This window comes from Cucurbita pepo, chromosome 11 (assembly GCF_057944985.1).
Source record: "Cucurbita pepo subsp. pepo isolate OVF chromosome 11, ASM5794498v1, whole genome shotgun sequence".
NCBI classification, from domain to species: domain Eukaryota; kingdom Viridiplantae; phylum Streptophyta; class Magnoliopsida; order Cucurbitales; family Cucurbitaceae; genus Cucurbita; species Cucurbita pepo.
Window position 1 is genome coordinate 5,105,154 of NC_141808.1, and position 25,050 is coordinate 5,130,203.

A 25,050-nucleotide genomic window follows, 5' to 3' on the forward strand; every position below is an offset into this window, starting at 1 on the left:
CACGACACAAATTTAACCACAGATTCTTGTCAGAAGGATTACTTTTGGGAATGATATTGTTCATGGTTCTTGTTTTACAATCCGTAAACACTGTAAATTTTCTCCATGGTTAATGTAGTTAAAAATATTCTTTTTTGGTTTGCATCCCATGGGGGCATGAGAATGGTTCTTGAAGGAAGTTAGGACATTTTAACTAATGATTTTTGGAATTAAAAGAGTTCTCTAACTTCCGTTTAGGCTTAGCTCTCTCTTGGAACGTAAGTTAAAGCTGTTGATGATACTTAGCCTTCCATTACAATTTACTATATGTATTATATTAGACCTTCGATCATAAGCTAATATCATTTTCGTAATCTATTTGATTCTGTAAATGATTATAAATAAAAAACTTTCACCACCATTTAGGAGTGCTGATTTTAACAAATATTCACCAGAACCCTAGAAGGAGTTGTCTCCCCGATTTGAATTCGATATCAAAACCCTGATTACTACATGCATTTAGGGAGGAATACTTTGAGATAGACAGAATATATCGTTAGTGTATAAAGAGAATCTTCTCATTCAGAAAATGTCATGTTACGGCGAGACCCATGTCGAGAATCCAAATCTCGATTCTTCATCTCGGTTTGGACGAAGCCCACTAAGAATACTTCCAAATCAAAGTGTTCGAAACAAAAAAGAAAACGATTACACGAAGGTAAAAGTAATTATTCACATAATTAATTTAAAAAAAAAAAGTTTAAAAAGTGTTGTGTTTTTTTAAAAAGTTTAAAACGTGTTGTGTTTGTTTGATAGCTTAGTTGAAAATGACTGAGCACAAACCCATACTCATGATGCCTCATCAAAAACATGCATAGGGTTGGAGTGTCTTAGAAACATGGACCATTTTCCATTCTAATTTCTTCCACATAATAACTCACTTTCTTCCTTGACGACAATAGCCTTTCTATATGTTTGCAGCCTTCACCAATGAAAAGCTATCACACAAACAAAAAATCAAACAACCAAAAGAAGAGCTAAAGAAGAGAAGAAAAGAAAAAGAGGTCCAATGGGAGGCATTGCTTGGACTGAAGAAGAAGATTACTTACTCAAGAAATGCATCGAGCAATATGGTGAAGGGAAATGGCATCGTGTTCCTCAATTGGCTGGTTAGTTTTTCTCTCTAATCCTCATGCTTTTATATTTATTTGTTCGAACTTCCTAAAACGACCATAACTTTTGCCCCCGTTGGTTCGAGTTATAAGCAATTTGTTTAGGGTTTAGGTTCCTATCGTGAGAGATCTTATGGAAATTCTTAGATCGATATGTTTAGTTCTCTAATACTCGTTTTTTGGCATTTGGGATATGGAGCCTGATGCCCATCTATGGTAGATATTTCGTGAAGATCTCGTAGAGATATATATGGTAGATATTTCGTAGAGATTTGGTAGATATATATTTCCACTTAAACCATATATATACCCATTAGGTAGTCACTGTATTCTCTCTTGTTGTACGAAGTAAGCCAATATTCTTCATTGGATTTTCTCTATCCTATTTTTTTGTTCTTTGTGTTCATCTTGATTGAGTGGGTACGTTGCGATCCTAACATTTTCCACTCTAAATCTAACAACGAATGTAGTACAAAACTAACATATTACCATTATAGGTGCCCATTGAGAAATTTACGAACACAAGTACAAAATGTGAAGGAGAATACATCATTTTATCATGTATTTGAAAGGCTATATGAGAAAATTTCAAAAACCCATCTCAGATATGAATCTCTCGAGTCAAAACTATAATCGAGTCCACCATCTGACAACTAAAGTGATCATAATTGGACAAACATGCAATCAAAATAATTGAGTTAGAAACCCTTCTCAAGTTGATGAACAATCGTATTCAAAAGTTCTGGAAAAGATATGGGTTTTGAGTTTCATAAATGGCATTGAATTAAGAAGCAAGGGAAGATAAAGAGATGGTCCTTCAAAAGACAAAAATGCAATGATGCACATGTGTGCCACATGGGTGTTGGCTTTGAATGCTGCACGTGGTGTGTGTATAAACTTGCATTGTTTATTTTAGGCATTTCATCGAACAGTTAGTGTGCTTGGGTTTGCCTGTTGTGACACTTTGGGAGGTGGTTTGAGCTCTATTTAGTTACCCCAGATGATAGTACCTAAGGGGAACGGTGTTGTTGTTTAAGTGTAGGTGGTGCCACTGTTTTCTGCTTACCCTTTTAAGGCAAGGGCTACGTAAATGAGTTACCACACTTCTAACTTGACCACGAGTTCTATTCTAAGGACCTTTGTTTCGAGGTTTTAGTCTATGAGTTATGAGTTCTAAATTCTTAGTCCGCCGGTTGCTAATCCTAATCTTATGCGGGTGTGATCCTCGTCTTAGGACAGATTTAAGGATAGTGGATCTTAATGGATTGTCCACTTCCACTCTACATTGTTCTAATTCTATATCTAAACCTTTAGTATATGAAAGATTGTAAATAACATGAACTTGTGAAATGTGTATACATGCAATTTTGGACCATGATTCAAAATCTAGATTCGGCCCAGAATGGCTCAGACATCCCCTAGATTCTCGCAACATAGACGAAGCCTACGTCTCACAAAATGAGCTTTTCCACCTAGGTTTAGGCCACAAGGCATGTCAATAGAGAGTAGTTCTTAGTTGTTTGGGTGTTGTAATAAGCTTAGAGCCTTGGTTCTCCATTTCTCAAAAAATAGCCTACTTGGCTTGGCTAAACACTAGAGCAAAGTCACGAGTCTCATATTCCGACTCTAAAGGTTTGTCATTACAAATTTGGCAAACAACCTAAGCATTAGATATTTATTTCTTACATAAAACAGTATCGTTAATATAGTAGAGGCTTTTTTTTTTGTCATTTTACCTCTTCGATGGTTTATGGCCTAAAAATGCTTCTTTAAATTACCTTCATATTTCATAATATTAGGCATTGCTTTAAAATTTCATGAGCAGTAGATGTCGCTTGGGGTCACTCTACATGGTTTTAGGTCATATTAGTGGTTTGTCGAGTAAAACGTCAAATCGAGTGCCTTATCATGTGATAATTCTTTCATTCTATCTTAATTCTATTCCAACTTAGGTTTCTAAGGCATTCCATAAAGATTCCCACGAACATAACTTAAGAAAGGATCAGAATAGCCACTTACTTGAGTGCTCGTGTTTGGGATTCAAATTTGCGACCTTAAAAACGGATAAGAAATTAAATCTCGAGATAGAGAAATATTCGATTTTAAAAAATGAATCATCTAATTGTTGACCGTTGACCCCTCCTTCCCCAACCCTACTTGTTGCCCTTTTATTTTCTTTGCATAATTCTATGGCCAATGGCATCTGAAACTCAGTTCTTAGAGCTCAATACAGTTTGCTTTAGCTCACGATTTTTTCGGCAAAGTTACTCTCTCTTATATACCATGAAGCTGCCGAATTAATTTATGGGTTGAGTGTGATGTTTTACATTGGTTGGGGAGGAGAACAAACCACCATTTATAATATAAGGGTGTGAAAACCTTCCCTTAGCAGACGCGTTGTAAAGTCTTGAGGGGAAGTCCGAAAAGAAAAGCAGGACAATATCTATTAACGATGGGTCTGGGTCGTTACATTGAGAGTCATCATATTCCTTAAAACTCAAGGTAGGTTACTCAAAACTGTCCAAAAATTTTCAATTTCTCCTTTCTTTAAATATGATTGGTTAAACCCACCCAATTTGAGTTTATTCACCATAATTTTAAAAAAATTCCTCTACTTTCATTAAAATTTAGAAAAATTACTTTTTAAAAAAAAAAAATTTAAGATTAGAAAATAGAGTGAAAATGATTATTAAATTTTAATGTAATTTAACTAAAAACAAGAAGATTAGGAGTCAATTTATGATTACTTCCATCGTGTAAATTCCACCATATACGAAATGTGAAAGACGCGGTGAGATGATAGAAGAAGTATGAATTGTGGAAAAGATTATGAGGTCTTTACACTGACGGTTTCAGTACATTGTCGCGGGAATTTAAGAATTTAAAGATCCTTGAGGAGAGGTTAATCGAGGAAATTTAAGGCTATCTATCGTTCTATAAAGAACGTAGGTTGGGAAAGAAGAAAGAAGGAAAGAGTATGGAACAAGCACTGCAAACCAACTCTTCCTTCAAACGGATGGCTTCTCAAGAGGAGGATACTATTGAGGAAGAGGTAAATGTGATGGTTGAAGGAAGAGGTGGTCGTAATAACCACTTTGAGCAATGAGGCTCGTGGTCGAGGCCACAGTCATGGACGTGGTTGACAAGGAAGGTATGAAAAATCACAAATTCAATGCTATGTTGGTAAGAAATTTAGTTATTACTACTGTAATTGTTGATATAATACATACAATGATAGAGGGGAGAAGGCTAATCTTGTTGATGATGAGAAGCCGAGTGATGGACCAATGTTGTTAACGTCATACAACGAAATTGAGCCGCCTCAATCAGTCATGTGGTTCCTAGACTCGGAGCCTCAAACCACATGAGTGTAATAAAGGAGTTCTTCACAAGGCTCGATGAAGGTCAACAAGCCAACATGACATTCAGTGATCTATCCATATGTCCAATAAAAGTGAAAAGTGACATCGAACTTCAAAATGGAAAGGAACTTTGTATTTCGAATGTCAATTATGTTCCTAATATAAAAAGCGATTTATTATGTATTGGGCAACTATTGGAAATAGGATATGGCATCAAGATGAGTGACTTGACTATCAGCTTATTGGATAAAAATAGCAGGTTGATTACTCACATGAAGAAGACGAAGAACAAGATGCTTTCGTTGAAACATTCAATTATGGAATCGAGATGAATGAAGGTAACGACTCTAGATCATAGCACTTTGTGGTATCTTCGCTATGAACCTGTCAACTTTGAGGAATTGGAAATGATGATAGGATTACCAAGTATTTAAACTCCCAACAACCTTTGTGATGTGGGAAAGTAACAAACCGAATCATTTACAAAGTATGCGAAGAGAGAATCCACACATCTAAAGTTGGTGCATTCTAACGTATGTGGACCCATCAAGCCCAAATCCGATTAGCAGTAATTAGTTCTTAATCTTCACTCATGATTTTAGTGGTAAGACTTGGGTGTACCTGCGGGAATTTTTTTTTTTCTCGAGATTTAAAGAATTTAAAAGTCTTGTTGAACAGCAACGTGGATGCCTGCTTAAATGTCTTCGAATTGATTGTGGATGTGAGTATATATCGCAGAAATTTGAGAATTTCTACACGGAGTTGGGCATGCAACATCAACTCATGATTCCGAAAGAGAAGTGCTCGGAGATGGAAGATAAAAGCCAAAGATGCATATTCTTGGCTATGGTGAGAACTACAAGGGGTACAAGTTGTAACGTTAAGAGATGTCAAGTTTAATGAATATCAGAGTTGGAACTCGGAGACAACTAGCAAAGAGATTTATATTCCTTTTGATGGTGAGGGAGAGAAGAGAGTACTATCGCCCATTACTCTTGATGATGACTTAGGCCATAATGAGCTTAGTAGTTCAGTATGCAAGACAAGGGATATCTAGGAGCTCTATGACTCCACTTAACCAGTTGGTCCAATTGATTAGAAGTATGAGATGAAGTTCAACAATTTTTGTCTCTTTGAAGGCTTTGGCCCCTGAACGTTTGAGGAGGCGAATAAGGAGCCAAAGTGAAGGAAAACTATGGAGGAGGAGATTCACTCCATAAAGAAAAATAACACGTAGGAGCTCAAATCATTTCCACAAGACTTTAAATCCATCTATGTTAAATGGGTATATAAGACGAAGACGAAGAGAGATGTAAAAGGTGTAGTAGAGTGCCATAAAAGCATGTGATAGACTATGAGGAGGTCTTTGTCCCAGTCGCAAGACTAGAAACTGTGAGATTGTTGATTTCATTTGCGACCCAACAAAAGTAGAAGACACATCAAATTGACGTTAAGTCTGCATTCTTGAATGGAAAACTTGAAGAAGAAGTTTATGTTGAACAAATGCCAAGCATTATTATTGAAGGGCAAGAATAGAAGGTGTACAAATTGAAGAAGGCTCTTGCAGGCTAAAGCAAGCCGGGCAGGGAATTCAAGAATTGATTCATATTTCATGTAAGAAGGATTTGTGAAATGCTCTTATGAGCCTTCCTTATATAGAAAGATGAACTCACATAGCCAAGTGTTTTTTTCGGTTTGTATGTCGATGACTTGATGTTTACAAGAAGCAGCAACGTTATGATTTAAGAATTCAAGCACTCAATGTAGAAGGAGTTCGAGACGAGACGACAAACTTAGGTCTGATGAAGTACTTTTTAGGAATTAAGATGCAACATGATGAAGATGAGATTTTTATTTCTCAGCCTAAGTATGCTAAGGAGATCTTAGAGGAATTTATTGTTGAAGACTGCCCGTCGATAGACACACATATTGGGTGTGGTCTTAAATTAAAAGTTTAATGGCTGCCTAAGGTACTTGGCTTGCACCTGACATTTTATTTGGAGTAGGACTCGTAAGCAGGTATATGAAAATACCAAGAACCTCACATTTAAAGGCAGAAAAGAGGATTCTCAATTACATAAAGGGGACGGCGGATCATGGATTGTTCTACTTGCAAAATTGCAACATAAAGTTGGTTGGTTTCAACGATAGTGATTGGGTCGAAAGACATGAATATCTAAAGAGTACAACTAGGATCGCATTTTATTTTGGCGACACTGCATGTACTTGATTATCGAACAAGCAATCTATAGTATCTCTGTCAACTTGTGAGGGTGAATATATAGCAGTATGTGCTCGTGTTTGTCATGTTGTATGGTTAAGGAGATTATTGGAGAAAATGAAGCTAAAACAAGAAGAAACAACTAAGATCTTTATCGATAACAAGTTGACAATAGTTCTAGCCAAGAACCCGATTCATCATGAGAGGTCGAAACATATTGACACTCGATTTCACTCCATAAGAGAATATGTGAAGACAAAAGAAGTGGAATTGCACCATGTAAGTTCGAGGGATCAAATTGCCGATATATTTACAAAATCATTAAAGTCAGATGTTTTTCCATCTGAAAAAGAAGTTTGATGTCCAAGTTCGTGGAGAAATAAGTTTAAGGAAGGAGATTATTAGATATTAAACTTGTTTTATGCATTTGTCAGTATGTCCGTCGTCAACCAGTCGATGGTCGATTCTTTCTAGCAATATTGTAACGACCTTACTTCTTCCTTTAGAAATAAGATCTTTATTGCACGTAGGTCATGGTGTATTTGTGCAAAAATAATTTTAAAATTTGTCATGAACTTAAATATTTATAAACTTGTAATTATATTAAATCAATAATCCCACTATTGGAATCGGGAAGTGCATTACATACAATATGTAACATGCTGGTGGGATCTAATTTTTTTTCTATGACTATTTCTTGTAGCATAATTTCTCTTATGGGTAGAGTTGAATGCATAGTACTTCTATAAAAACGGTTCACGCTCCTACAAAAGAATCCACTTGGCGGGCTCATAACATCCGTTGTAGGCTTTGACTATAGGCTAGCGCACGCTCACGGTGCCAAAACCCAACAAAAGAGAAAGGAACTTGAATAATATCGTGGTGTACGTGTCTGTACATAACATGCTAGACAAGTAAACTGTGATCCTATGATATATAACATGCATGAAGTCTTATATTAAAAATCATGGTTCAACGAGATGATGTACATCATACTTCCATGCTTATCAAAACGTAAATGACTTAAGAGACGTACCTACATATTCATAGTCTTTCATTCATATTTATCATACATGAAACAATATGAGGTATTACAAGGCATAAGCAGAATCATATCAACGTATCAGTCATAATCAAACATAAAACATAAACAATAATAACATAAACATATCAACGTATCGGTCATAATCAAACATAAAACATAAACAATAATAACATAAACAATAACATATATATATATATATATATTAAAGTTTAGGTTGAGTTGAATTATTAATTTGACTTGTATTGGACAAGTGAGAATTCTTTATATATTTTTAAAAAGAAGTCGACAACCCAATTCAACCCAACCTAAAAATGGAGGATTACCTTACGTTGGTTGTGAACTTTATTTGGGTTGTTCCCGTCATTATGAAGTTAATTTCTCCTAAAAATATTTTTTTTAAAAAAAAAATAGAGGTAGAAAGTGGATAGCATAACAAAGAAATTTATAGAAAGCAGTGTTCATATACTTAATTTCAAAAATTTAGAATTTAAAAATTAAATAGTTAATAAACGAGATCTAAGTTGTTTAATAGAATCATGTATGAAGTTAAAGTTTAAGTTGTTTTCGTGATTTGAAAAAGGTCTGAACAGATGTCGAAAGAGTTGCCGACTGAGATGGCTGAATTATCTTCGTCCAAATATCAAACGAGGAAGCTTTACATCCGAAGAAGTCGAAATCATTCTCAACCTCCACAATATCCTTGGCAACAGGCAAGCTCTTGTTTTATCTTTGTTTTTCAATTATCATCTCTTTTATCTTCTTTCCTTTTGTAAAAATTGGTTTAAAAATTTGGACAAATTAAGAATATTAAAGAAAAAAACTTTTTGAATTAATAATCTTGTCGAATTAATCTATTCTCTACATTTTATTTTCGTTCTCATCGATTTTATTAAACGTAAAATATTTATGAAGATATGAAAACCATAGTTAAATGGAATCAAGAATCCTCGTAAATCCTCGTGGTATGCAAACCCCTAGATCATAAGTGCTAAAACCTCTAAATCAAGACGATTTCATCCTAAACGATTGTAACTCTTAGGAATTCGATTTAACAACCGTATTCAAGAATCAAATCTTTATATTTAAATACCCAGAAACTCTAAAACGATAAGGAATCACCCAAAGGAAGAGTAAGATCGATATGCTTAGTTGATTAAATATCTCACGGAAAGAAAACTTGTTTGAGATTCAAATCACTCCACAAGTAAGATCGATTATGTAAAATTTGAATGATTTTAAACATGCAACCTAAACTACAAAGATTCCCTTTTTACTATCAGAATGATAAAATACATAGCATTATATAACCTCAAAATAAATCTCGTGATCTTGTATGATTCATTTCAAGAATTGTAACCTAAATGTAAATAAAATATCTTAAAACTTAAAAATACATCAATAAAAACAAATAAAGCCCCACTTAAAGTATCTTGAAGTTCAACTTCATCTTGAATTTAGCTTTATTAAAACTTAACTTAATTTTATCTTACGGTAATTTGAACAACGTTCTTTGCAACTTTCTTAAAGTTCATGTTATAAAATTGAAATGCCTAGATGGATAACACGGAGACAGGAGAATATTTTTTATTTTTGGTGTTTTAGGTGGTCGATCATAGCAGGGAAATTACCGGGAAGAACAGCAAACGACATCAAGAACTATTGGAATTGCCATTTGAGCAAGAAGGTGAATGGTCATCAAGGAGGTGATCAGAAGCCAAATTCCACAAAGTGGAAGCCTATTCAAGAAGAAAGCAGCAAATCAAAAGAAAAAGAATATGTTGAGGATCAAAGTGGAGAAAAGCAAGGAATATTGATACAAAATCAGAACCAAAACGTACCAATTGTTGAACAAAGTGGTAGCATCCGCATGGAGAATATCCAAATGGACTACCAATTTGATCAAGAACTGGTAGCAATGGCAGATGGAGATGGGTGCAACAAGAGGGAGCTTTGGGATGATTGGGTATCAGAAATGGATCTTTGGATTGATTCTTTGTGAGAAGGAACAACCAAAACTCATATTTGTAGCTAATAGCTCTTGCATGCACCAACTCAAGAATTTGGATATTAAAAGTCTTGCCTTTGTGGTATCATATGGTAGCATCCATCAACACTTGGATACTCTAATTTAGTAGAAGTATTATTGATCATCATTCCCAAAAATAAAACTTGTTTGTGGTTATTTCAAGTTCAAATTTCTTTTATGTATTTGTAATGGTGAGCTGATATTGTCTTCTTTCAACTTTTCTTCAAGATTTTTAAAACGCGTCTGTTAGTGATAGGTTTCCATATCTTTATAAAAAAAATATTTCGTTCTCCTCTCCAATTGATTGATGTGGGATCTTACCGTGTCTAAATATGAATTGCATTTAAGTATTTCTTTAAGAAATTAAGTTTCGAATCAAATTCTTTGAAAGTCATATTCTCTTCATATACCTTATAGCTTTGAATAAATCCTTTTCCTATAGTTTCGTGGAAGTAATGAGATTGATGCTCGTGAAGGAATCGAAGGTTGAATACGTCTCAAGAAAGCAAATGAATTCAAGTTGAGGTATATTTGATTTAGCCTGAAAATAACGATATTAATGTCCTAAATTCTTCTTCGATTCTAGATGAAAATATATAATTTTTTTTTTATCAAATGTTCGTAATAAGGAGATTTAGAAGTTCAATGAAGAAACCAACTCGACCACAAAAGTTCAAAACCAGACCATCGAAGGAGAAGACCATGCTCGTGCCCTATTGTCTAGAAGATAAAGAAGGATGATATCTGCGGTTAAAGTGAACCAACTCTCGACGACATAACTAAACTAAGTTTGTGCCCTGACACTATTTTGAGCCATTTTTTAAAACATTTTTAAGTTCGATTTTCGATTAGTTTTAATAGTTTTGAAGATTTCATAGTGTAGAAACTAGAATAACGATTTCAACGCTTTTCAATCACTTAAATTGAACTAAAAAAAAGTTATCTTCAAGAAAATATTAAATAGAAAAATACCTAAGGTAATGGCACGACAGGGCCTACGTAATATTGGGCTCGTTTGGCTTTAGTTTTGTCTCAGCTTCTTCTTTCTTTTTGGAACGGTCGTATGAATCCAATTTTACCTATAATGTATGTTTTAACTGTTGGAATATGGAGCTTGATATCTAGATCGATACATTTGGATGATATTTCGTAAAAATCTGAGATATATATGGCAGATATTTGGTAAAGATTTGATATAGATATATTTGTTAGATTATATTGGTTTAAATCTTTGGAAGTTATATTTAGTAAATTGAAACTATATATATACTCATTTTTTTTTGTTGTGGTACATAACTAAGTCATCACTAATAAATCATTTAGCAAATATTCCTCCTTGTATTTTTTCTCTCCTGTTCTTTGTGTAAACCTTGGGATCAGAGCTAACAACTGGTATCAGAGGGAGGCGAAATTCACCCCGATCTGTGAAAATGGAAATTTCAAAGATTGGAATTGAAAAGTTTGATGGATCCGATTAGTTTCTGGAAGATGCAAATTGAAGATTGTCTGTACCAAAAAGATCTTCAAGAACCCGATTGACCATGGAGCAGTGAAAGCTCAAGGATCGTCAGACCTTAGGGTTGATCCGATTGACGCTGTCTAGAAACGTGGCGTTCAACATCATCAAGGAGAAGACAACGTCAAATCTGTTGAAGGCGTTGTTGAATATGTATGAGAAACTGTCAGCTATGAACAAGGTGTATTTGATGCGGAGACTGTTTAATCTACAAATGTCTAAAGGTGGATCTGTTGTTGGTCATATAAATGAATTCAATATGATTGTAAGTCAACTGAGTTCAGTAGATATTAATTTCGAAGATGAAATTAAGGCATTGATTTTGATGTCATCTTTACCTGAGTCGTGGGATACTGTTGTTGCCGCGATCAGCAGTTCACGAGGATCTAATAAGCTGAAGTTCGATGAAATTCGAGATGTAGTTCTTAGCGAAAGTATTCGCAAACAGAAAATCGGAGATTGAGTAGGCAATGCTCTCAGTGTTGATCGAAGGGGAAGGAGTAAATCAAAGGACCCAAACAATGGGCGATCAAAATCAAGAAACTAAGAAAAATCTCCAAACAAACCAAATGTAAAGTGTTGGAATTGTGGAGAAAAAGATCACTTTCAAATAGATTGTAAACGATAAAAAAGGAAGCAGTATCACAATCAGAGAATGATGATGATTCTGTTAGGTTATGGAGCCTGCTTATTTATAGCTTGGTCAACGGTTATATCCGGTAAAGCTATATTTGTGTAAAGCTATATCCGGTAAAGCTATATATGGTAAATAATATATAGTAGATGGTTAAATCGGGTAAAGTTATATATAGTAAATAACTATATATAGTAGATGGTTAAATTTGGTAAAGCTATATATAGTAAACTGAACTATATATATATCCCGTTCCGATAGAGCTTTGAAAAAGTAACTTCCTATTCTCTGTAATTCTCTGTAATTCTCTCTTACTGTACATACTTGAAGAAGTCATCAATACAAATCCTTTTAGCCAGAGTTCTTCTTGCACTTTTCTCTATCCTGTTCTTTGTGTTCATCTAGATCGAGCGTGTGCGTTGTTGTGCGATCCTAACAACTGGTATCAGAGCTAGGCAAAATTCACCACGATCTGTGAAGATGGAAAGTTCAAAGATTGGAATTGAGAAGTTCGATGGATCCGATTTCGGTTCTAGAAGATGCAGATTGAAGATTATCTGTACCAGAAAGATCTTCACGAACCTCTGTTGGGGGTGAAGCCGGATACCATGACCACAAAATAGTGGAAGCTCAAGGATCGACAAGCCTTGGGACTAATCCGGTATGAAGGAGAAGACAACGTCAGATCTATTGAAGGTGCTATCAAATATGTATGAAAAACCGTCGGCTATGAACAAGGTGTATTTGATGCGAAGATTGTTCAATCTATAGATGTCTGAAGGTGGACCTGTTGCTGATCATATAAATGACTTCAATATGATCATAAGTCAACTGAGTTCGGTGGAAATTAATTTCGAAGATGAAATTAAAGCGTTAATTTTGATGTCATCCTTACCCGAGTCATGGGATACTGTTGTTGCCGCAATCAGCAGTTCCCGAGGATCTGATAAACTGAAGTTTGGTGAAATTCGAGATGTAGTTCTCAGCGAAAGTATTCGCAAACGGGAAACTGGAGATTCATCAGGCAATGCTCTCAGTGTTGATCGAAGGGGAAGAAGTAAACCGAAGGGCCCAAACAAAGGGCGATCAAAATCAAAGAACCGAGAAAAATCTCCAAATAGACCAAACGTAACGTGTTGGAATTGTGGAGAAAAATGTCACTTTCGGACAGGTTGTACAAGACCAAAGAGGAAGCAGAATCATAAATCTGGAGATGATGATGATTCTATAAATTCAGCAGAAGACATTGGGGATGCTCTAGTCCTCAGCGTGGACAATTCGATTGAATCCTGGATTTTGGATTCAGGTGCATCTTTTCGTTCGTCTCCAAATAAAGAGTTGTTTCGGAATTTCAAGTCTGGAAATTTCGAGAAGGTGTATCTTGCCGACAACAAAGATTTGGAGATTAAAAGAAAATGAGATGTCTACATAAAAACTCCGGCAGGAAATCAGTGGACATTAAAGGATGTCAGAAAAATTCCTAGTCTCAAGAAGAATCTGATCTCTATTGGTCAGTTGGACAGCACAGGTTATGCAACAAAGTTAGGGAAGGGTTCGTGGAAGATTATGAAGGGTGCTACGGTGGTAGCACGTGGCTCAAAATCTGGAACCTTATACACCATTGCAGGGTGTATGAACATAGCTGCTGTTGCTGAGAGTGCTTCAAATTCAAGTCTACGGCACAATAGACTTGAACATATGAGCGCGAAAGGAGTTTTAGAAGGTCTGAAATCTGTTGATGTGGGTCGTTGTGAGAACTACGTTATGAGCAAGCAAAAACGAGTTAGCTTCACAAGGACCGCCAGAGAATTGAAGAAAGTGCGGTTGGAAATGGAACCATATGTGGAGCAAGGTTCGACGAAGCAAGTGGGAGTTGAGCTTGAGTTGCAGAAAAACTCACTTAGTGATGTTGTAGCAGATACTCATGAAACTCCTGAGACTACTGGTGAGGAACCAGATGTGGAGCAAGGTTCCAAGACCACGAAGCAAGTGGGAGTTGAGCTTGAGTTGCAGGAAAACTCACTTAGTGATGTTGTAGCAGGTACTCATGAAACTCCTGAGACTACTGATGAGGAACCAGATGTGGAGCAAGGTTCCAAGACAACAAAGCAAGTGGGAGTTGAGGTTGAGTTGCGGAGAAAATCACCATGTGATCTTGTAGCAGATACTCAACAAACTTCTGAGGTTGTTGCGGAGGAATCAGCAGTGGAGCAAGTGACACCTGAACTAGTGTTGAGAAGATCATCCTGTACTATCAAAGTACTAGATATGTATGTACCTTCATTACACTATCTGTTGCTGATGAAAGGGAACCACAACCCTTTGATGAGGCCCTATAGTTGGAGGATACAACCAAGTAGGAGCAAGCCATGGATGATGGGACGTCTAGGCTTCAAAAATGCGTTGTACTGAGATTGAGTACGTGGCAATAGTTGAAGCTGGAAAAAAGACGATATGGATGACTGACTATCTGGAAGAATGGGCAAGAAGCAGGACGAAGGTATTCTTTACAGAAATAGTCAGAGTGTCATACAGTTGGCGAAGGAACCCGGTCTATTATTTAAAGAGACAACACAGAAGACGATACCATTTCACTTGCAGGTTAGTGAAAGATGGTGATGTGTTTGGAGAAGATAGAGGGTGCAAAGAATCCAGCAAACATGTTGACAAAATGTGTTGATGTTGGAATATTGAGGTTGTGCAAAGCCTCAATTGATATGGTGCCATGAAGACCATGAAGATGCTCATGGTCGTTTGAGAATGAAATTCTTGGTTGACTAGATCAGTCTCCAAGTGGGAGAATTGTTAGGTTATGGAGCCTGCTGCTTATTTATAGCTTGGTCAACGGTTATATCCGGTAAAGCTATATATAGTAAATAGCTATATATAGTAAACTGAACTATATATATATCCCGTCCGGTAGAGCTTTGAAAAAGTAACTTTCTATTCTCTGTAATTCTCTCTTACTGTACATACTTGAAGAAGTCATCAATACAAATCCTTTTAGCCAGAGTTTTCCTTGCACTTTTCTCTATCTTGTTCTTTGTGTTCATCTAGATCGAGTGTGTGCGTTGTTGTGCGATCCTAACAGATTCGGTAAATTCAGCAGAAGACATTGAGGATGCTCTAATCCTTAGTGTGGACAGTCCGATTGAATCCTTGATTTTGGATTCAGGTGCATCTTTTCATTCGTTTCCAAATAAAGAGCTATTTCAAAATTTCAAGTCTGGAAATTTCGAGAAGGTGTATCTTGTCGACAACAAAGATTTGAAGATTGAAGGAAAATGGGATGTCTGCATAAAAAACTCCAACGGGAAATCAGTGGACATTAAAAGATGTCAAATATATTCCTAGTCTCAAGAAGAACCTGATCTCTATTGGTCAGTTGGATAGCACAGGTTATGCAACAAAGTTTGGTAAGAGTTCGTGGAAGATTGTGAAGGGTGCTATGGTGGTAGCAAGTGGCACAAAATCTGGAACTTTATACACCGCTGGAGGGTGTATGAACAGAGCTGTTGTTGCTGAGAGTGCTTGAAATTCAAGTATATGGCACAATAGACTTGGACATATGAGCGTTAAAGGAATGAAGATGCCGGTTGTGGAAGGAGTTTTGGAAGGTCTGAAATCTGTTGATATGAGTACTTGTGAGAACTGCGTTATGAGCAAACAAAAGCGAGTTAGCTTCACAAATACTACCAGAGAATTGAAGAAAGATACCAGGACAACGAAGCAAGTGGGAGTTGAGGTTGAGTTGCAGAACAATTCACAGAGTGATGTTGTAGCGGATACTCAAGAAACTCCTAAGACTGTTGCTGAGAAACCAGAGGTGAAGCAAGTGGGAGTTGAGGTTGAGTTGCTGAAAGATTCACATAGTGATGTTGTAACGGATACTCAAGAAACTTCTGAGACTCTTGCTGAGGAACCAGAGGTGAAGCAAGTTGGAGTTGAGGTTGAGGTTGAGTTGCTAAAAGATTCACCTAGTGATGTTCTTGCCTAATTCTTGAGTATCATTCAGAGCCTTCTTGACACTATCGGTTGGTGACTGATGAAGGGGAACGAAAGCCCCTTGATGAGGACCTATAGTTGGAGGATACAACTAAGTGGAAGCAAGCCATGGATGATGGGATGTTTAGGCTTCAGAAATGTGTTGCTCTTTCATCTACTGAGGCTGAGTACGTGGCAATAGCTAAAGCTGGAAAGGAGATGATATGCATGACAGACTATCTAGAAGAATTAGACAAGAAGCAGCGCGAAAAGATTCTTCAGATAGATAGTTAGAGTGTCATGCAGTTGGCGAGGAACCTGGTTTATCATTGAAATTCAAAACACAGAAGGCGATAACATTTCACCCAGAGGTTTGTGGAAGATGGTGATGTGTTTGGAGAAGATAGAGGGGACTAGAGATCCATTTCACCCAGAGGTTTGTGGAAGATGGTAATGTGTTTAGAGAAGATAGAGGGGCAAGAGATCCAGCAAACATTTTGTGTTGATGTTGGAACATTGAAGTTGCGCAAAGCCTCAAGTGGTATGGTACCTATTGAGAATGAAATTCTTGGTTGACTGGATTAGTCTCAAGTGGAAGATTGTTGGGGTTGACTGGACCCGTCTCTAATTGGGAGATTGTTGGGGTTGATTGGATCAGTCTCAAAGTGTGAGATTGTTGGGATATGGAGTCTGATGCCTAGATATATTTGAAACATATTTAGTAAAGATACGGTAGATATTTGGTAAAGATTTGATAGAGATATATTTGTTCGGGATAGATTTAAATCTTGGAAGCTATATTTAGTAAATTGAAATCATATATATTAACAATGCTCTCAAAATGTACTTTTCTTCGTTCATATTCTATCTTGTTCTATGTACCTGAAGTCATCAATAATAAAACCTTTAGCCAATATTTTATATTGTATTTTCTCTCCTATTCTTTGTGTTCATCTTGATTGAGTGTGTTCGTTGTTGAGCAATCCTAAGATCCTAACATTAACCACGAAAATTTTCATTTATTTTTTTATATTTTTCTTTAAAACAAGAGCATAAACAATGGATATCATATAAATCATTTTAACAATATCTTTTTTTCTACTTTACTAATTAGATTTTAAAATATAGTGCAACCTACAAATTGTACTTCAAATTCAATCTAATAATCCTAAATAATAACAATGTCACGTGTAACTTTAATTTCACACCTACTTTAATTTAATTTCTCCTAATCCATCTTGATCAATGTATGCTATGTCAATAATTTTTGGCACTGTATTTAACAAAAGTTTGAAAATATAGAAAAAATTAATGTGATCTAAAATATTGGCCTACCCATACGAAAATTAATGTGATCTAAATATTAATGTCGTTTGACTTATTGCAACGAAGAGATTTTGATAACTAAGCCATAGAAGAATCACATGATGGTTGACCCGTGAGGAAAATCTTTTGGACCAACTTGAATAAGAGTACAGTAGGGTTTGGTTGGGTTGCAACCCTATTCTTGAGTTGGTTGGTTGACTCGACCAAGAAAATATCAACTCATGAATTGATCCCAATTTTTGGTTTTTCAAAAATTCAAACTAAAAAAAAAAAAAAAATAATAATAATAATAGTATGTGTAACGACCCATGTCCAAGAGTCGGATCAGGATTTATACATAATTCAAATTTAAAATCTGATGGCCCTAACATTCTCCTGTATCTTGTACGACATGGTCATGTTACCTATTTCTCACTTCTGAAGACTAAACACTATCCCGATAGATTTGTCATCACTCATCTGCATCCTAGGAAAATTCATGGGGATCATCCAACATAACCCAACATAGTATTGCTCCAAGTAAAACATACTTAACCTGGAGTGATAGAGCAACCGAAAAGGTATAAGTAGTAACTTTTATTTCCTTCATGCATTTCTTAGTCGTCCTATAATCAAGATCGGTCTCATTTAGATGTGGTCTTAGTTCATTCATGTACCCTTTTTTAGTCGGGTGTCACATGCCCACTAACTTCCACCTTGATTTTTTCCCAAACTACATCTTTTTGCAAGAGGTATTGAGAATCCTGGGCATGAGTCCGTACAAACGGTATTGGAATTCTAAGCTTATAGATTAGGTAAACTAGCCTATGATGTAGGCTCAAGGTGTTCCCATGACTTTGCAACGAATGTCTCGTCACCCTCAAGTATTTCTTACCAAAGATAATAAATGAAAAATATTGAATGTTGCCTATGATTAATCCTTATCTTTTTGTGCAATGTGATGCAATATTATGTGGGAATGATTTATATTTTAAGATTTACATGAATATCACCTGGATGTCTTGATGATTCACAACATGTTTATAGTTAACAAGGTTTATACAGTGGTCGTGAAGATATAGTTTCATGAAATGATGTTCGTAATCTACTAAACACTAGTATATGCATAAAAATGATTTTACCGAGAAAAGTTAAATGTTTCAATAGAAAAGAAAAGACGCGTGATTTGAGTTACCAAATGGAAAACTTATGAGCTACATGAAAGTTCGAAAACTATATACTCAAACATATTTGTAAATGCCACTTATACTCCTCATTTCCCAATCTTGCAAACTCCATTAAGGATATAATCTCGTGGACAACTATGATCACTTGTTTATTTTCATACTAGCAACTCGAGTCGGTAAGTGGCTCTACTTTTACTATGATTGAATGCATTGAATGATGTATGAACGACACATGCTATGTGACCTCTTCATGTATCATATTTTATAACTGATATGACATGAATTATGTGATGATGTATTATGATTTATGTCATATTTTAAGATTGTGAAATGTTTATATACTAATATTGTATTCATGAAAATGCTTATAAAAGAACGAATGTACCATCAACATATTACGTTGTATTCTTGTCCCTATCCCATCCCGCTTTTCTACCTCTAACATATATGTATATATATATATATACTTCTACTATAAATTATAATAATTTTTTTAAATGATACGTAATATTAATTTATTTATTTTTTAAAATGATGTGGATAGAAAATTATATTATATAAATAGAGAAGGAAGGAATACTAAAATATATATTTTAGTTAGAATATAATTATTCATATATTTTAAAATTTGATAGTTATTATTTTTTATTATTTATTCTCCCAGCATTATTAAAAAAAAAAAAAAAAAAAAAAAAAAAAAAAATTGAAATTGAGTGGTAAATAGGAAATTAAAATGTAGGAAAATAAATGGGATTATATGAAAGCATATTTTAGAGGTTTTAGCGTGATTCTCGGTAAAAGCGGAGTTCGTAGTTGACCGCATACACATACACACTTAATACACTATAAACCCACGCCTCGCCCTTTCTGCTTCGCCTTCTTCATCTTCATCTTCATCTTCATCTTCTTCCACTTCCTTTCTTTCTCCGCCATTCTTTCTTCCCATTTCTCTCCAAGCAATCCTCTCTCATCACCATTCTTTCTTCATCGTAATGGCTCTCCAGCTGAATCCCGCAGTGAAGTTCCCATCTCACACCCTCCCTTCCAGACACCACCGCCGTCGCAGATCTCCCACTCTTCTCATGGCCTCCACTCTCCACTCTCTCTCCAAGTCAGTATCAAACATTTCCCCCTATTCGTCTCTTTATCAATCTCTGTTGCTTACTGTCTCTCGCTCGATTTTGATCAATTCTGTTTTGCTATTGCCTACTGATTCGAGTTCGGTTTTTTCTTTCCTTTTCCATGAATTGTGGTCTGTGTTAATGTTTTATGTGTCTGAATGGTTAGGGATTCTAATCTGAAATGACTTATTTCTGTTGATATTGCGATCTTAGGAATCTCCGCCTGTCCCTGAATTGGGAAATCAAGTAACTTAGAGGGAAGATTTGGGGTTTTTCTGTTGCTTTAGGGAGTTTTTGTGCTTCTCAACTATCAACGTCATGGAATCCACTCTTTTTCTTGATGTGATGCAATTTTGGTTTGAATAAGAGGCATTTTTCATCGATTGTTCTCGACTCCTTGTAACTGTTTCTGTTCTAATAATTGCATGTGTGAATTTTCATTTCCGTTCATACTTGCTAAAAAAATTTGAGAAGGATCGATTCTTTCCCTTGATTTTTGTTTTTTTTTTTTTTTTTTTTTTTTTGTTTTTTTGGGTCAGGTCATCTTGATAGAAGAAGACATATTTGTTACATTTATACACATATGTATTATTGGTGGTCCAAGTTGTATTTATATAAACCTAATTATACTTTCAATTATGTTTGCATTTGTCAATATTTTCTCAAGACTTTTAAATTTTCAATTCCATTCTAAACTTTGTCCCTTCAAAAAAGAAAATTGAAAATTACATTTTGCTCATTCATAACGATGTGGAATTGTGGAGAGATGTGGTCTTCAATAATTTCCTTTAGAAGAATTTTGATTTATTGTTTGCTTAAATGTATGTTCTATTTGAAAATCACACAGACGCATATAATGGTGCTAGTGTAATATTTGGATTTCGAAAATTGCTCTTATTCTTGCCTTGTTGTTACCAAAATTAAATTAAGCTGTATTAGGCATTCTTGCAGGGTTTTTTTATTATTAATTCCTTCATTTTATCTAGTTTTTTGGAATGTTTTAAAAATTAGGCTTGTCCCTTAAATTTTCTAGCCATATTTTAGAAATAATTTCTAAAATTACTTTTTGAAGTTCTTAAAAATTGGCTAGTACTTTTTAAACCGTTTCTAAAATAAAGAAACTAAGAAATTAAGAGAATACAAATTGAGTACCGTTTGCATGAGCTTAATTATTCAGCGTATTCAGCGTGTGGCTTGCTTTACTTTTGAATATGTTCATACGTAAGCAAACATAAGCTTGTAGTCTTAAAATTTGGTATCTGAATCTTGGAGTTTTAAAACATTGATGTTGTTGTCAGTTTAGTTGATCTGCCAGTGCCCCTATACCCGTTTGCCACTTGTAGATAATAGAAGTAACCCCTCTCCCTCTCTTTCTCTATGCAACACACCACGGGTTTTCCTTATCTAAAGAAAAAATATGGAAAGCTGATTGTTATGGTGCATTTAGTGTACTATTCTCCATAGATAGAAATGGGTATTTGGGGCTCTTTTAGAACATTATGCAAAATAGTTGGATATATCACAACCATTTATGGATTCATTCTTTGTGACCTGGGTCGACCCCAAAGTCATAATGTCTCAAAACGAGGAGGTCATAGAGAAACTCAATTTTATTCCTTTCTTTTGAACTTCGTGAAGAATCCCATTCGAGATCTCCCTCGCTATGAACAAAAAAGTGGGGCTGCGCCCCTGTTGTGCACTCCCTCGTTCTACGTAGCCTTGTTGATTCTGAACTTCGTTTGTGGAGGAACCGGATTTTTTACGGGGCAGCTCTTTTTTATGTGCTGCTTTACCCTGAAAGGAAAATGAGCTTCGCTCCTCTAGGCTCCCGACGCTCCCCTGGTTCGCAAGAAGGAAAAAAGACTCATCGGACGAATCGCAGCAATTTCCCAATCCTAACGAAGTAGTACCTCCGGAATCCAATGAACAACAACGATTACTTAGGATCAGTTTGCGAATTTGTGACACCGTAGTCGAATCATTACCAATGGCGCACTATGCGCATAAGTGCAAAAAGACAGTGCAAGCTTTGTTATGCCGAAACCTAAATGTTAAGTCAGCAACACTTCCAAATGCGAGGGACTTTTCTATGATTCTATTATGTTTGTATCTATGGATTAAGGCATGTCCTATGGTTGCTCTCGACTAACTGTTGGCTTCTTCACACTACATTTCCATTCAATTTGGTATCTTAGCAGTCTGCAGTAGCTCATTCCGGATTAGCTTGTATTTTCTTGAGTGGAGTTGCTTGTAAAACTGCACTCAGAGAATCTCATAAGAGACCGAGTTAGGAGTCTCTCGTTGTTCTTGTAGAGAAAATTTCTGCATTATATAGAACTGCGACTGACTTAGCACCCTCGTTTATTTTATTTTACAGATCGACAGAGGGAACAAAAAAGCCATATTTCCCTCCCCGGGAAGTGCATGTCCAAGTGACTCATTCCATGCCACCTCAAAAGATGGAGATCTTTAAATCATTAGAAGATTGGGCAGAACAGAACATATTGGTTCACCTAAAGCCTGTGGAAAGTTGTTGGCAGCCTCAAGATTATCTCCCAGACCCGGAATCTGATGGTTTTTATGATCAAGTCAAGGAAATAAGGGAGAGATCGAAGGATATTCCTGATGACTATTTTGTGACGTTGGTTGGGGACATGATCACTGAAGAAGCACTTCCAACTTACCAGACAATGCTGAACACCCTTGATGGTGTTCGTGATGAGACCGGTGCAAGCCTCACCTCGTGGGCAATATGGACAAGGGCCTGGACTGCCGAAGAGAATAGACATGGTGACCTTCTGAATAAGTACCTTTACCTGTCCGGACGAGTCGATATGAAGCAAATTGAAAAGACCATCCAGTATCTCATTGGATCAGGAATGGTTAGTTTGCTTGTTCTCAAAAATAGTTTTGTTTTTGTTTTTGTTTCTAGGAACAATTCCTTTTCCCTTGAATAGTAAAGATTTTTGTGCGCTTGAAGTCACAATTCAAAGTACTGTGGTCATCCCTAAAAATTTACTAGGAAACATCTAGGACAAAACAAATTTTATTACGTCAACTGAACATGTTTTCATTGAAGGAGGCAACAATTTTCCAAAACATTCTCAAGTAGCACCCAAGTTCTTAGAAACTTGTGGTCCCTTAGAATTCTGAGTTTAAACAATCTGTAAGTATTTTTGGTTATAAAATTGTGTACTTGGATCTCTTTTGAAGTTTGTACAGTATCAGATTTGATCGAACATTGGATGCTGGGTCACTGTGAGTAGATGCAACTTGCTGCTTCTACATAATGACCTTCGCTGCCATCATGAATGCTAGAAATAGTTCATTGTCATATTTTTGTATACATTTTGTTTGAAACAGTTGATTTATCTGGATCATAGTTTAATTATAAGATGCTTTGCTGTTATTTGTCTTTGTGCCTTTTAGGATCCCAAGACAGAAAACAATCCATACCTTGGTTTCATCTACACCTCATTTCAAGAGAGGGCAACTTTCATCTCCCATGGGAACACTGCGAGGCTAGCCAAGGAGCATGGTGATTTTAAGCTGGCACAGGTATGTGGTATAATTGCATCTGATGAAAAACGCCACGAGACTGCATACACCAAGATCGTTGAGAAGCTTTTTGAGGTCGACCCTGATGGCACAGTTATGGCCTTAGCTGACATGATGAAGAAAAAAATCTCAATGCCAGCCCATTTGATGTATGATGGCCGAGACGACAACCTTTTTGAGCACTTCTCATCTGTTGCTCAGCGGCTTGGAATTTACACTGCTAAAGACTATGCTGACATTCTTGAGTTCCTCGTCAGCAGATGGAAAATAGAGGATTTGACAGGTCTTTCAGGCGAGGGACGCAAAGCACAAGACTTCGTGTGCGGGTTGCCTCCAAGAATTAGAAGGCTGGAAGAGAGGGCTCAAAGTAGAGTCAAGCAAGCACAAAGAGTTCCATTTAGCTGGATCTTCGGCCGAGAAATACAAGTGTAAGAGCAACAGAACTACATGGCTGGACTCGACTGAGGCCTTTCTGACAACATATGAGGTACAAGTCTGATGCGTTTTCGACTTAGATATCACTTTCTAATCGTAATTGCTGAAGAAAAGTATGGATTAGACTGTCTTGTTGCTGCTGCTGGTAGATGCAACAGCTATGTCACCATCCAGTTCCTTATTGCTTTAGAAGAAAAGGATCAGTATTGACTTGGTTTTAAATTTTGTGGTACACAAAATAGAATGCCTAGTACTCCTCATCTCTTGTAATAACCAAACCAACTTTAAATTATGGCGCAAAATCTTGAATGTTGCTTTGTCTTTTATCCACCACCAGCACTCGTTCCTACTTTGATGTTGTTTGTTTTGGTTTAGAGGTAATGGTTTTGTTTATCAGTTTACGTAGAAGTTTTGTTAAGATATGAAAGAAACAAATATTGAAAAATGGAAAGATAAAAACAGAAGTAGGGCTTTACAAGTTATAAATTTAGGATTGATTGCTCTTTAGTGAATGGTTGGGTTCATCAAACAGACTCATTCAAAGGTCGCTTTTCAAAGTATAGTTAAAGGGCTGAGGAGGCTATGGCTGGCATTGACTGGACTTTGGTGTCGTAATTTTGACATTCTTATGACAAACTTTATTGGAAATCTAGACCCCATTTTTATCTAGTTTTGTGGCTTCGTCGGACTTCAGGAGATTCTCCTTCGTCGACCGAACATAACTCATATGAAAACTAAGCTTGTTCGACTATACACATTGTTCGTGCATGCATGTTTGCTTGTTGCAACACTAGCCGACTTGCCTTTATTGTAGGTCAAGTCATACAACTCAACCTTGTCTCTACTTTAAGTTAAAGTTCGATGTTGCATTTTATCTCATCATTGTGATTTTGCAACATGGCCAACGATTCCTGAGCTATCCAAGCCCTGAGACATCGTCAATCTTTGCTACTTGCTCGGACATGCTTATTGAGAATCAACCCATGAGTCATCTTCATCATCAGAACACCTCGAATTTTTATCCATCTGAATAGTATCGAGACATTAACTATCCTTATCCAGGCCGAGTCATTTATGGATAGAGAGCGGCCCCATATACCTATCTGAGTGTGTTGCCTCCAATCTTTGCTTATGCCTCAGCTTGAATTTAACACACTTTTCTGTGTGTGTTGGATGATGCACCGTTCTCCTCGATCACATCATAACACCTGTCTGTCTTCCTCTGTGTGTGGCCAATGGACGTCACTTAAAGATCACCATCTTGTCGATCTCCACGTGGGGGTCATAACCTATTGTTTTCATAGTATGATTGTGACACTATGCCCCAGCTTCATGGCGCTATCTTGAAGTGGTGATTTATGTTCATATCACTATAATGCTAATGTAATTTTCTATTTGTAAATTCTTGTTGCTAGATGTTTTTCTACAATGATATAGACCCATTTGAGAATTATTTTCAACATAGATTATTAACCTAAATAGAGTGGTATGGCACTTAGAAGTCA

General features: G+C 36.2%; 2 protein-coding genes across 2 annotated transcripts; both read left to right on the plus strand.

Annotated features, from left to right (window-relative positions):
• The first annotated feature begins 894 nt into the window (after window positions 1-894).
• On the plus strand, window positions 895-10,018 carry LOC111784438 (transcription factor MYB1-like). Its single transcript, XM_023665146.2, has 3 exons — window positions 895-1,148; window positions 8,360-8,489; window positions 9,382-10,018. The coding sequence occupies exons 1-3, from the start codon at window positions 1,049-1,051 to the stop codon at window positions 9,776-9,778; spliced, it is 627 nt and encodes a 208-aa protein (XP_023520914.2). The 5' UTR covers window positions 895-1,048; the 3' UTR covers window positions 9,779-10,018.
• Window positions 10,019-19,313: 9,295 nt separating this feature from the next.
• Window positions 19,314-23,875, plus strand: LOC111784436 (stearoyl-[acyl-carrier-protein] 9-desaturase, chloroplastic). Its single transcript, XM_087128520.1, has 3 exons — window positions 19,314-19,542; window positions 21,930-22,434; window positions 22,982-23,875. Exons 1-3 carry the CDS (start codon window positions 19,424-19,426, stop codon window positions 23,540-23,542), a joined length of 1,185 nt encoding a protein of 394 aa, XP_086984646.1. The 5' UTR covers window positions 19,314-19,423; the 3' UTR covers window positions 23,543-23,875.
• The last annotated feature ends 1,175 nt before the right edge of the window (window positions 23,876-25,050 follow it).

Excerpts from the sequence above, each read along its gene's own strand:
- LOC111784438 (XM_023665146.2), top strand. The coding sequence starts at position 1,049 with ATGGGAGGCATTGCTTGGACTGAAGAAGAAGATTACTTACTCAAGAAA. Across the intron at positions 1,149-8,359 it reads TCGTGTTCCTCAATTGGCTG|GTCTGAACAGATGTCGAAAG; the intron begins GTTAGTTTTTCT and ends GATTTGAAAAAG. Across the intron at positions 8,490-9,381 it reads CACAATATCCTTGGCAACAG|GTGGTCGATCATAGCAGGGA; the intron begins GCAAGCTCTTGT and ends TTGGTGTTTTAG.
- LOC111784436 (XM_087128520.1), top strand. The coding sequence starts at position 19,424 with ATGGCTCTCCAGCTGAATCCCGCAGTGAAGTTCCCATCTCACACCCTC. Across the intron at positions 19,543-21,929 it reads ACTCTCCACTCTCTCTCCAA|ATCGACAGAGGGAACAAAAA; the intron begins GTCAGTATCAAA and ends TTTATTTTACAG. Across the intron at positions 22,435-22,981 it reads ATCTCATTGGATCAGGAATG|GATCCCAAGACAGAAAACAA; the intron begins GTTAGTTTGCTT and ends TGTGCCTTTTAG.